This window comes from Hipposideros armiger, unplaced genomic scaffold, assembly GCF_001890085.2.
Source record: "Hipposideros armiger isolate ML-2016 unplaced genomic scaffold, ASM189008v1 scaffold_8, whole genome shotgun sequence".
Lineage (NCBI taxonomy): Eukaryota > Metazoa > Chordata > Mammalia > Chiroptera > Hipposideridae > Hipposideros > Hipposideros armiger.
This window is the reverse complement of record NW_017731358.1, coordinates 6633498-6646195: the sequence shown is the minus strand read 5'-3', so window position 1 is coordinate 6646195 and position 12698 is coordinate 6633498. Positions and strand designations below refer to the sequence as shown.

Below are 12698 nucleotides of genomic sequence, written 5' to 3'. Positions count from 1 at the left end.
TTGCAATATGTGTTTTGTATGCATCTATGTTTAATTTATCTAAACGATGGCACATTATGTATCTCATTCTGTTTGAACGTTTTTTGCTAAACACTGGTTTTTTATAACTTTTCATTTTGGAAATTTATAGAAATATGCAAAGTTAGAATAGTATAACCTTCAAATCCCCACAATCCAATATTAACAATTGCCTATTTATAGCTAATATTGTTTCATCTCTACTTTACCCACTGCCCCCTTCCTGTATCATGAAGCAAATCCCGGATGACAAATGATTTCATCCATAAATACTTCAATATGAATAATATATATTAAAGAATCCCTATGTTTTTAACATAAATATAGTACAATTATCACACCTGAAACCTTTTTAACAATAGTTTGCTAATAGCAAATCAGTGTTTCAATTTCCAATTGTCTCATAAATGTCATAAATGTTTTGTTTTGTTTTTATTTTTTTTTATTTTTTTTATTTTTTATTGGGGAATTGGGGGGATGGGGACAGCGCTGGGGAATTGGGGGAAGGGGAACAGACAAGTTGCTGTCCTTTTGTTCTTCAGTCTAGTCATGGATGGAGAACGTTGCTTCACTGGCCCAAGTTGGCACCATCATTGCACTCTTCCCAGGCAAGGCACATCAGTCACGGGCTTCTGGACGACTGCTCACTGCGGCTGCTGGCCCTCACACTGGCCGCCGGCTACACACGGTAGCCCATGGCAGCCCACTGCAGCAGGGGCGGCAGCCTACTCCGTTGCCGGCGACTCTCAGCAGCCCAGCTCCAGGTTGAGCTGTTGTTCAGCATCTTAGCTGTAGAGGGCAGTGTCACTGGCCCTCATGTGGGATCCGAACCGGGGCACTCTGACGTCCCAAGCCAGTTCTTAACCATCGCGCCACTCGGCCAGCCCCTAATAAATGTTTTTTTAACAAGTAGTTTGAATGAAAATCCAGATTGTCTCTATGCATTCCAATTGGCTCAAATCCATTACAATCTATAGGTTTCCTTTCCAACCCTCTCTTTTTCCCTTGTAATTTATTTGTCAAGGAGCCATCTCTTTTGTCCCCAAGGTCTAGATTTTGTTGACTGCCTCCTTGTGGTATAGTTTGCCATATTTTTCTGCCCTTTATATATCCCGTAAGTTATTATCCAGGGCTACTCGTATGTTCCGATTCAGGTGTTTGTTTTTGCTTTGGCTTTGGTTTTGCACGACTACTTAAGTGATGCTCTTTCTTCCACCTGGAGGCCTGTCGTATCTAGATAACTCTCCTTTTGTGATATGAGCACCCCGTTTTCAAGATGCAACAACAACTAGTTCTTTGTACTCCATCACATTTTATCTCCCCACTCTCACTGTGAAACCACATTGTCAATTCATTGTCACCACAAATACTACTTCAGTGACATCCTCATGCATCATAGTCCTCATGCATCATAGTAGTCCTCAGAATTTCTTTGGAAAATAGACACCACAACAGGATTGCTGGGTCATAAGATACGGTAAGCTTAATTTGCCAAGTGTTGCCAGATTGCTCTCAAAAATGCCTGCACTTATCTATACTTCCATCAGCAGTGCCCATTTCCCTATAGGCCCACCCAAACTTGGTATTATCCATCTTTCTAATTTTTGCTAGTCTAATAGGTATAAACTAATATATCTTTTAGTTTGCATTTCCTGGTTATTAATAAATTTGCAACTCTCATTATGTGATTGTTTGCCTTTTGGTTTTACCTACTATAAATTCCTCTTCATAGTTTCTGCCCATTTCTTAAGAGTGGTTTCTATCATTTTCTTAATGATTTACATATCCTAGGTATAAATTCCTTGTTGATTTAAAATTTTAAAAATTCAAATATATAGTCCCATTCTGCCTGCTAATTTTGTCCATGAATTCCTTAGTTATCAACTTTCTGGTTTTATCTTTCTCATTTAGGTTTTCAGCCTACCTAGAATTTCCATTAGTATGTGGTGTTAACTAGTGATGCAGATTTGTTTTTATTTTTTTCTCCATGAAATGAACTAGTACCATTTGCTAAACAATTCATTTGTAATGCCACCTTTCTTGTATATTGAATTTCTGTATCTTAACTGTCTATTTTCCTCCATTATTCTCTTTGTTCAAAGTATTTTTATTACTTTAGCTATGCAGTTTGGCTTAATATCTGATAGGACAAAGACCTCCTTTTTCATATTTTTTTAAGGATGACTTTGCTTTCCAAGGACTTTTATTCTTCCATATAAACTTTAGAGTATAGCTCTTGAAAAAAAAACAACTGGAATTTTAATTGTGATTGCACTGAATTTATAGATTAATTTGAAGTGAATTTACAACATGGACTGTCTCTCCATCTATTTATTTAGATCATCTTTTGTTCTCTTAATTAGATTAAGACTTGCTTCTTTTTATTTCCCCCCATAGAGGTTTGGTCCTTCCTGGTTTATTCCTAGATACTTTATAGTTTAAAACTTTTTAAAGCTATTGTGAATGATACCTACTTTTAATTACATTTTTTTAAATCTAACTTTTTTTTTTTAATTGGGATATTGGGGGGATGGGAACAGTGCTGGGGAATTGGGGGAAGGGGAACAGACAAGTTGCTGTTGTTTTGTTCTTCAGTCTAGTTGTGGAGGACGTTGCTTCACTGGCCCAAGTTGGCACCATCATTGCGCTCTTCCCGGGCGAGGCAGATCAGTCGCTGGCCGCTCACTGCGGCTGCTGGCTACATACAGTAGCCCATGGCAACCCACTGCAGCAGAGGCTGCAGCCTACGCCGTCGCCAGCCACTCAAGGCAGCCCAGCTCCAGGTTGAGCTGTTGTTCAGCATCTTAGCTGTAGAGGGCAGTGTCACTGGCCCTCATATGTGGGATCCGAACCGGGGCCCTCTGGCGTCCCAAGCCAGTTCTTAACCATCGCGCCACTCGGCCGGCCAAAATCAAACTTATTATTGTGAGATAATTGTAGATTCACATGCAGATACAAGAAATAATCCAGAGAGATGACATTGACTCTTAACGCAGCTTCCCCCAATGATCACATCTTTTAAAACTATAGCGTAATGTCAGAACCAGGATATGGACATGGATACAGTCAAAATACAGAACCTTTCCATCATCACAAGGATCACTCCTTTTACCATACCTGCTTCCCTCCCACTCTATTCCTTAACCCTGACAAACACAAATCTGTTCTCATTACTATAGTGTTGTCACTTCAAAAATGTTATATAACTGGAGTCATATAGTACATAAAATTTGGGGGTTGGCTTTTTCACCCAACATAATTGTCTAGCGAGTCATCCAGGTTGTTTTGTGTATCAATAGTCATTCCTTTTTATTGCTGAGTAGTACTCCATGGTATTCGTGTACAGTTTGTTTAACCATTCACCTGTTGAAGGACGTCTTGAGTTGTTTGTAGTTTTCTTGGCTGTTACAAATAAAGCTGCTGTAAATATTTGTTTCACACAGTTTTTTTTGTGTGAACACAGTTTTCATGTGTCTGGGATAAATACCCAGGAGTGAAATTGATTAATTGTATGGTAGTTGAATATTTCATTTATTTTTCAATGCCATGTTCCAGAGTGGCTGTACCGCTTTTCATTACCACTAGCAATATACAAATCATCCAGTTCCCTTGCATCTTCACCAGATTTTGTTATCACTGTGTTTTTATTTTTGCCATTTTAATAGGTATGTAGAGGTACAATTTCTGTAGAAGGCAATTGGCGTTACTTATTAAAGTTACAGATGCACATAATGTATGCCATGGCAGTTGCACTTCTAGAAACCGATTCTCCAAGTGTCCTAGGGCACATGTGGAATGGCTGTAAGAGCAAAGGAGTAAAATTATATTATGTATAATATATAAACATATAAACTATATATTATATAAAATATATAAAATTATACATCTATATCTCAGTAGGGGCTGGTTAAATAAATTGTGATATACCAAAATAATGGAATACTATGCAGCTGTAAAAAAGAATGAGGAAGCTCTGCATGTACTGACTAAGGAAGAACGTTAAGACCTAAGTTAAAAAGGTAAACTCAGCAAGTGGTTGTAATATGCTACCATTTCTGTAAAAAGAATTGGTAAAGAAAAAAATATATATGTATGTATGTATGTATGTATTTGTATAGGCTTGTATATTTTGAAATATTTCTGGGAAGTTACCCAAGAAAGTAATAACATTGATAATTGTGGGACAAGGGTGATTGTGGTAAAAGGGAGACGTTTTGCCTATATTTTTATACTTGTTTGTTTTTTAACCATTTGGATTATATTGCCTATTAAATAATAGGAAGGCAAATAATAATAGACTAAAAATTAAAGCTACTCTCTGAAAATGATAAAACTAGTAAATTATATATTTGTTTTTAGTCTTTGTTTTTTCTCTATACCTTGTTTATAAGGAGAAACAGTAATGTTTTTATAACATTTGACTAGTTTTATTTTCTATCACAGTTGAAATGCAATATTATAATAGTTTCAGGTGTACAACATAGTGATTAGACCTTTATATAACTTACAAAGTGATCACCCCAGTAAGTCTAGTACCCACCTAAGAAACAGTAATTTATCCTTTCAAATAAGAGTGTTTGTTTGTTTTTTTAACTGAACCTACCTACTCATTCTATGAAATAATGTTGGTAATTCATGTATGTAATAAACACTGACAATTTTAAACAATATAAGCAAAAAGACTATTTTATAAAAATAAAGTTTAAAGAACTTTGTATTAACAAACTGACAAATATTTTTTATTTTGGATTCTAATGTTCTAATTTCCAAATGACATTTTTCATGAGTAAGAGTTTAAATTCTAGATTTTTGAATCTGTAATAATGTTTTCTTTTACTTCTTTTTTACAGCAATTTGAGATTTTTGATGATTGCGTTAGCATATGCAATACCACTTGGTGTATTTGCTGGCTGGTCTGGAGTTCTGGACTTAATTTTAACACCAGTGCATGTCAGCCAAGTAAGCATTTTAATTCTTTATATGTTATAGGTATTTTTAGTTCATTTAAATTATAAATATTGTCTACATGTTCTTGGTTTTACCTTTCAGGCCTGGAAAAAACAGTATTCTATACCGTTGTTGCAAAAACAAGATCTTTATGAAATAGTTATAAACAATATTGAGTTTCTTCCTGGGTTTTGTTAATAGTCATGAATTTCACATTTATTTATGGGTTATTAATGATGCTAATAAACAGAAAAATAAGAAAAATCTTAGTTTTTTTGACTCCATCATTTATCCTTACTTCATACTTTATAAAGAACATTAAGGTCATATCATCAAATATATGGCTTTTCCTACATCTTATTTCTCACTTTCTCTGCAGTCTCAGAATAAGAGTATCTCATTTCTTTAAAAATAATTGTTTCACCTACATGCTTGATACATTCATTCCTTCTCCTTGCTTCCAGATAGCATGGTAGAAAGGGGTGGAGAGAGATTTGGAGGGGCAAATGGAAGAAATCCAGTATACCAGTATGATATTCCATTGTACGAGGTCAGACAATTAAGTTCATGAACTCATCCTAAAAAAAGTGCCACATACCTCATTGCTGAATATCACTGCAGTCATCTTTGAAGTACTCCCCTTTGGGAAGCTGTGCACTGATGCCAGCACCTAGTCCAACCTTCAAAACAATTTTGGAACTCTTTTTCTGGAATGGCCATCAGAGCTGTTGTCATAGTACCCTTGATGTCCTGAATGTCATCAAAATGTCTTCCTTTCAATATTTCCTTTATCTTCTGGTGAGAAAGAAGTCACTGGGGGCCAGATCAGGTGAGTAGGGAGGGTGTTCCATAACAGTTATTTGTTTACTGGCTAAAAACTCTCTCACAGACAGTGCCATGTGTGCTGGTGCATTGTCGTGATACAAGAGCCATGAATTGTTGGCAAAAAGTTCAGGCCATTTTCGTCTAACTTTTTCACGCAGCCTTTTCAGCACTTCCAAATAGTAAACTTGGTTAACTGTCCAGTTGGTACAAATTCATAATAAAAAATCCCTCTAATATCAAAAAAAGGTTAGCAACATCGTTGCAACAAGTTCGCGAACTTAATTGTCAGTACTTGTATACTGTACAATTTTTTAAAATGCCAAAGCGTTTAGACATACAAAGAAACAGGAAAATGTGACCCATATTTAAACAAACAAAAAAGTCAATAGAAAGCAACTCGGAGATAGTCTAGATGTTGGGTTTAGCAAACAGGGATGTAATGCAAAAGAGAGCATGCAAAATCTTTGCGTGCTCCAAGTTCATGAATATATCCCCCTATGTTATCTTGTAAAACCGCATTGAGCAGTACAGTAGCCACTAGCAACATATGGCTATTTAATTTGAAATTTTAATTAGTTGAAATGAGATAAAAGTTAAAAATTCACTTCCTCAGTGGCACCAGCCACTTTTCAAGTGCTCAGTAACTACTTGCACCTTCTTGGCTACCATATTGGACAGTGCATATATATTACATTACTGGCATCACAGAAAAGTTCTATTGGACAGTGCTGTTCTATCATTATAACAAAACTTTATTGTTATTCCTGTCACATTTAAACCCAGAATTGAATTTTATGCTTGTTATAGGGTAGGGGTTAAGTTTTTTCCCCCCCAATATAAATATCCATTAACCTAATATCAATATTTCATAAGATCATGCTTTCCCCATTGCTCTCTAGTATCATCTTTGTGCATGGATGTGTTTCTAAACTATTTTTTCCTCTGATCTATTTGTCTGCCTTTGTACCAATACCAAATTGGTATTGTTTTTCTGGATGGCAGGGATTCCAAGCATTCACAATTTCAAGAAGGAAAAGTGCAGCACCTATTTAAATAATTCTGACTTTGCAGATTTTTATATGCTTCATCTTATAAACCAAGTATCTCTGTCTGCACAAACTCTGAGAGGTATAGACATTGTGAGTCATACCGACTATTAAATAAAGAAATTTAAAATTAAATGAAAGCAAAAATATTAAAGCAAAAAATTTTAGTTATTGAGTAGAATGTTATTAACTAAAGTAAATGTTATGAACAAAGGAAGCAGAAAAGCACAAAATAGCCTGAAAGCACCAGGATCTATACAGTCAGATGCATAGTGGTTCTTAGTTTGGCACAGAACCCCACTCACCTAGGGGATAGATGGAAATATTTGTGAGCATCTAACAGTATTAAGTGGGCCTTAGACATTGGATGCTAAATGCTCTGCCATGAGAGGGGCATCCCTGTAGAATAGAGGATTCTCTTGCCCAAATGCCAATAGTATAAAAATATGTAGAGATAACTTAAGCTTCAGGATGTTCTCTTTCTCCAAAGAGCTTTTATCTTTGTTTCTGGCACCAAACACTGGTAGAATAAAGGACTTGTGTAAAGTTATATCTCTTAGAGTATGCTAAGCTGCTTTAAGACGTAGAATCCCAAACTTCTGAGACTTAAGAAGAAATCTATTTCTCATTCACATAGCAATCCAGGACAGTTTGCATAATAGTCTAGGACAGTTGTCCATCGTTTGGACAGTTCTTTTCCATACACTGATTTAGAAACCTAGACTACTTCCACTTGGCAGCTCTTCTGTCTCCTAGAACCTTGTCATTATATGCATGGGTGAAGCTGGATGATTATATCCAGATTCAGCTGGCAGAGAGGAAAAGAAAGCATGGAGGAAGGCATACAACTGTGTACCAGGTTCTATCTAGCCTAGAGGTGGCACACCTCACTTCTGCCCACTTCCTTCCATTGATGAGAGCTTAGTCACGTAGTCACATGTAACTGACTAGGGGCTGGGACATGTAATCTGGTTAAGTGCCCAATAACATACTTTGGTGGACAGCTGACAATCTCTGTCACAGGTATAATGAAAAAATATGACTAGAAAAATAAGAGGTAGAAGTTAGTTTAGTCAGCTCTCACTCAAGTGCCAGGTCAAGTTTGAACTTTACCCTATAGCCTCAAGGAAGCCAGTAACTTCCTGAGCAGGAAAGTGGAATGATTGGAATAATTGTTCTGGCAATGGTGGGAAGAATAGATTGTGGAGACCATTTATGATGCTATTTTAGGAGTCCAGAGTAAGAAATAAGATAATAAGCAAGTGTGGTGGACATGGGAAGGGAAGAGAGGAGACAAAATGCACCAATATTGTTAGGGACACATGGAATTTCAGTGGTAACAACACCTAACATGTATTGAGCACTTTATATTTATTAATTCATTTAAGTCTCACAAAAAATCTTTATTTTCCCCATTCTACTAATGAGAAAACTGAGACTTAGACTGTGAGTTGAGACAGAAGCCAAGTCATGATAAGAGTTAAAGATACGTGTGTGATGAGAAAATAAAGGTAGCATTTGTAGATAGCTCGGAATAAGATTGGCCATGAAGGTGGGAAAGAGTTATGACTTCATTAGATAGATGGAGAAGCATCATCAGGAATAATAGCTCCAACCTTTATTGAACACTTCCTGTATGCCAACCACTGATCTAAGATCTGTACAGAAATTATCTCATTTAGTCCATTTTATAGGTAAGAAGATATAATTTGCCCAGAATCACAAAGCTAGTACATGACAGGGCCGGAAATATTTTCTCAAGAATAGAGCATGCTATACATTTGAAACTCAGTTCAAATCTCTTTCTCTATCCAGTCTCCCCAAGTGCTCAGCCCTCAACCCCACGTTGCTCCCCTCCATCTATGTTCTGTTAATATATTTTCAGTTGTTGCCAAATGTTTTAACAATTATTTCTTAGTAGTTTTCTGTATGTTGGCTATTTAAACTTCTGAGGTCAATGATTATTGTTTATCCTTTTCCTGTTAACGAGTTCTTAGTATAATGCTAGGCATGTAGAACATATTTGAAAAATATTTGTTGTGACGTTGATTATTTTGTTGATTTAAATATTTCAATAAGTTATTCAAGGATATATTTACTTAGATAAGTTTGTTTTACTTAGTCACACATGAATCCTTTAATTTGATTCATTTTCTTAAATAGTATTAGTAGATGTGTTGCCATTTAGCCATTAACATATTGATTATAGAGGATTTTTTTTTATGCCTTCTAAATTGCAACATGATGGTCTTGAATTAAATGTGTCTGCCACTTTCTTAACAGGTAGATGCTGGCTGGATTGGATTTTGGTCCATAGTTGGAGGCTGTGTTGTTGGAATAGCTATGGCAAGGTAAAAATATTTTATGTTAAACATGAGAGTGGCAAAAACAAAGTCCAAAAGGGCAATCAGCTCCCTGAAATAAACTTTAAAGTTCACGGAAAAGTAAAACAGGCGAAGGTCACAGAAGGGCACTTGTTCGGGCTACAAGAAAATTGACATGTAATAGGTAGAATTTGCTGCTATGAGAAACTTTCTCATGAATGGTCTGTCCTGAAGTGTTTTTGGGGACTGAAGATGTATTTCCAGTGTAATTAAGCTGCCTTCCTCCATATTAGCAGAGAACAACATCTATAAATTAAACCCAAGGAAAGGTGATACAGTAATAAAGGCAAATTGACAGTTATCGAGAACAGAAAAGAATCATTTGTAAGAGCATGTCTAGAACTTCCCATGGAAAGGCAGGATCCTGATTAGTAGATAGATTTATTTTTGGTCTGTTTTTGGCAGGTATATCCCTATGGTTATTCCATTTTGATGAAAAAAGTCCATAAAGACTTCCAGTTTCATCAAACTGCCTATGTATGATCTTAACACATTATGACAACACATTTTTAGAATGAGTCAGAAGAAAGAAAAAGTGTCATTCTAAAAAAGGAAAAGAATGAAAATGTCACTCATGTAGGAGACTGCCTATAAACTTACTCTCCGTGTTTCCAAAGAAATAACATTCATTCACTTCCCAAATCATTTTATTGTTTAATCAAAAACAAAATTAAGCAATCAACTTTACCAGAAAAGGAAGAATCTAATTACATATTTAGGGAGATCAAATAAGATAGGTAGGTAAATCACCTCAATATCTAAATACTTAAGCATAATTGACACAGGATAATATATCTAGACCTTAAAATTTGCATATAGTTTCTAGGATGATGAAAGAATAAATTGATGCTGTAATTGCTAAATCATTTTATCTGAGGTTTTCATAAGTTAGGAAAATAAAAGAATAAAACCTAAAAGCTAAAGAAGAGGAACAAGAAGATAGCTATTTGTAGCAAATAATTACACTGATACTGAAATACATTGACCTCTCACATTTGACAAGAATCATACCTAATTTTTTCTAATTAAATCTCTAAGCCAATTAGAGAGTCATCATTTACCAAATTCTATTCTGAGCACCAAATGAGTCAGAGGGGGAACCATTATATATCAGAAATGACATCTCCTTTCTCTTTGTTTTCTTTCTATAAACCCTTAACTTTAACTATAGAAACAGAACTAGAGGGGACAATCAGACTGAGGACGTTTGTGGTTTTAATTTGTTGAAATGGGAGTTCTTAAAAGTGCTGCCCTTACCCTGGGATTTGAAATCGATTTTAGGTATCACCTAGGCCTAAAAGAAAATTTTAAATTACATGAATAACTCCATTTTGGAGATCTCTAGAACAGAACCTCTTTATAAACGTGAGCGCTTTGGGTAATCTTTTTGTGATTATGTTGCTAAATGTCACTACTAAATGCACAGCATACTTTGATGGTATTAGCCCATTTGAAAGGTGTAGATCTCCAAAAATAGCAGACCTCAATGGCCGCTTTATTCTTGGGTGACCGAGCCCCGTCAAACTTTCTCACTGTTAAACGTCACTCAACTCTGATTGTCCCAGAAAACTGTTTTATTCTCTCACACCTGGCCATCTGCCTATCTGACAAGTAAGTTGATAGCAGCATACAAAGTAAGCAGCATACCAAAATATAAATCAGAAAAGTGATTGGTGAGCGTGGAATTAAAACAAAGTCTTTTAGATTTTCTTGAGGGACATTTCTATCAAGCTGTGGAACCTTTTTCAGAATTTTCAAAATAATAATTTTCTGCCTTTGAACTTTCATAGTTGAGAACAAACCTAAGTCACTGGGCAAAGGTGCATCCATTTTTTCCACCAAAAGATGGCATCAGCTCTCATAGGAAGTCATTTTAGTCTAGATAACACTTACAAACATGATTAATTATATCACGTCAAATAAGTACAAAACAAAAGATAGTATTTAAATTGTTACAAAGGACAGTCACATAATTACCACACAAATTAAAATCAATTTTTAAAAATATCAAAGAGAAAACATGGTAAATGTCATATGTGAGACGGTATCTGTTTTTCTACAATAGGAACAATTCTAAAGGAGAGTAAGTTGTATAAAGGCACAGTCAGAGGATTGAACCTATACAATCAACAGTTAATCAGCAGACAGGAAAAGTAATTAGCAAATGGAAAAGTTTTTGGCCATAACTAAATGATAAGCATCTCTACCAGATTCCTTTTAGTTTCATGTTAATTCAGGAAAAAAGCAGGGATTTTAAGAATTTAAAATGCTATGAAACAGTAGTCACAAGCTTTGAAGAATAGTAGTTACTATTCCAAAGCTATGTTCTTGCTCTCACAAATCTTACAGTCTGATAAGGGAGACAAAAAATAAACAAATGCAAAAACAGAAGCAATTCCAATGGAGACAAGTGGTATGAAGAAAGTAAAGAGTGTGGAGGTGGGATGGGGAGGGTTTCTTCAGTGAGCCTTGAACTGTGACCTGAATGACCTGAGAAACAGCAGGTGTAAGTCATGTGAAGAATGGGGGTGCCAGCATTTCAGGCAGACAGCACAAGTCCACTACAGTGGGAAACAACCTTAGTACATACAGAAAACAAAAACAGCCTGTCCCCCTGGAGCATAGGAAAGCAAAGAGAGAGTGGAGGCAGAGACCAGATCATACAGGACCCCAAAAACGACAGGGTAAGCATTTGTGTGTGTTCCCTGAGTATGAATTTTGGAAGAGCCATCTTTGCAGGTTTATGTCAACAAGTTAGTCTATTTTCTAAAACTACAATAGAACAATGTCAACTCATTGTAGGATGTTTGGAAATTATAGGAAAACACAACGAAAGTAAAAGCGGCATATAAAAACTTAGAGTCTATCCTGTAAGTTATAGATCCTAAACAGAGATCATGTTTTGTGTGTTATAAGAGAAAAAAAACATTTATCACAAAGTAATGTATATCACATAAAATGTATCAGTTAAAAAAATTGAAAAACTTGCTTTTAAAAGGATGTGTGGAAATTTCAAGAAATTATCATTAAATGAAAGTGTGTCATTGATTTAAGTAGTATTTTAAAAATTCAGCTAGAATTAATAGAATGTTGTTTCTTTTCAGGTTTGCAGATTTTATCAGGGGTATGCTGAAACTAATTCTTCTCCTCCTATTTTCTGGGGCTACGCTATCATCCACATGGTTCACCCTGACCTGTTTGAACAGCATCACACACCTACCTTTAACCACAGGTGAACTCAGACTTTTGAACTTTGAGTAAATATTTTCAGTTCACAGAAGTATGTATACTCTGACAGTAGGATTTTTTTTCTTGCTTTCTGTAAGTAATTGTTAAATATTACAAAAAGGTCTCTCTTGTCCAATCATCAAACCATCATCCCATCTAAAAAGAGTTCAAGAAATAACTAAAAAATATTTTCATTGGTATTTTACATATGAAAAAGAAGCATAATCTTTAACCTAAGCTTATATAGCAT

The 12698-nt window shown here is 35.5% G+C and overlaps 1 protein-coding gene across 2 annotated transcripts in view; it reads left to right on the top strand.

Moving 5' to 3' along the window:
• Positions 1-12698, top strand: part of SLC49A4 (solute carrier family 49 member 4) — a 70309-nt gene that overhangs the window by 36798 nt on the left and 20813 nt on the right. For both annotated transcript variants that reach the window (XM_019652671.1, XM_019652679.1), the window contains exons 5-7: positions 4869-4977; positions 9120-9187; positions 12325-12452. In XM_019652671.1, coding sequence (XP_019508216.1) covers positions 4869-4977; positions 9120-9187; positions 12325-12452 — 305 coding nt within the window. The remainder of the gene's footprint in view (positions 1-4868; positions 4978-9119; positions 9188-12324; positions 12453-12698) is intronic.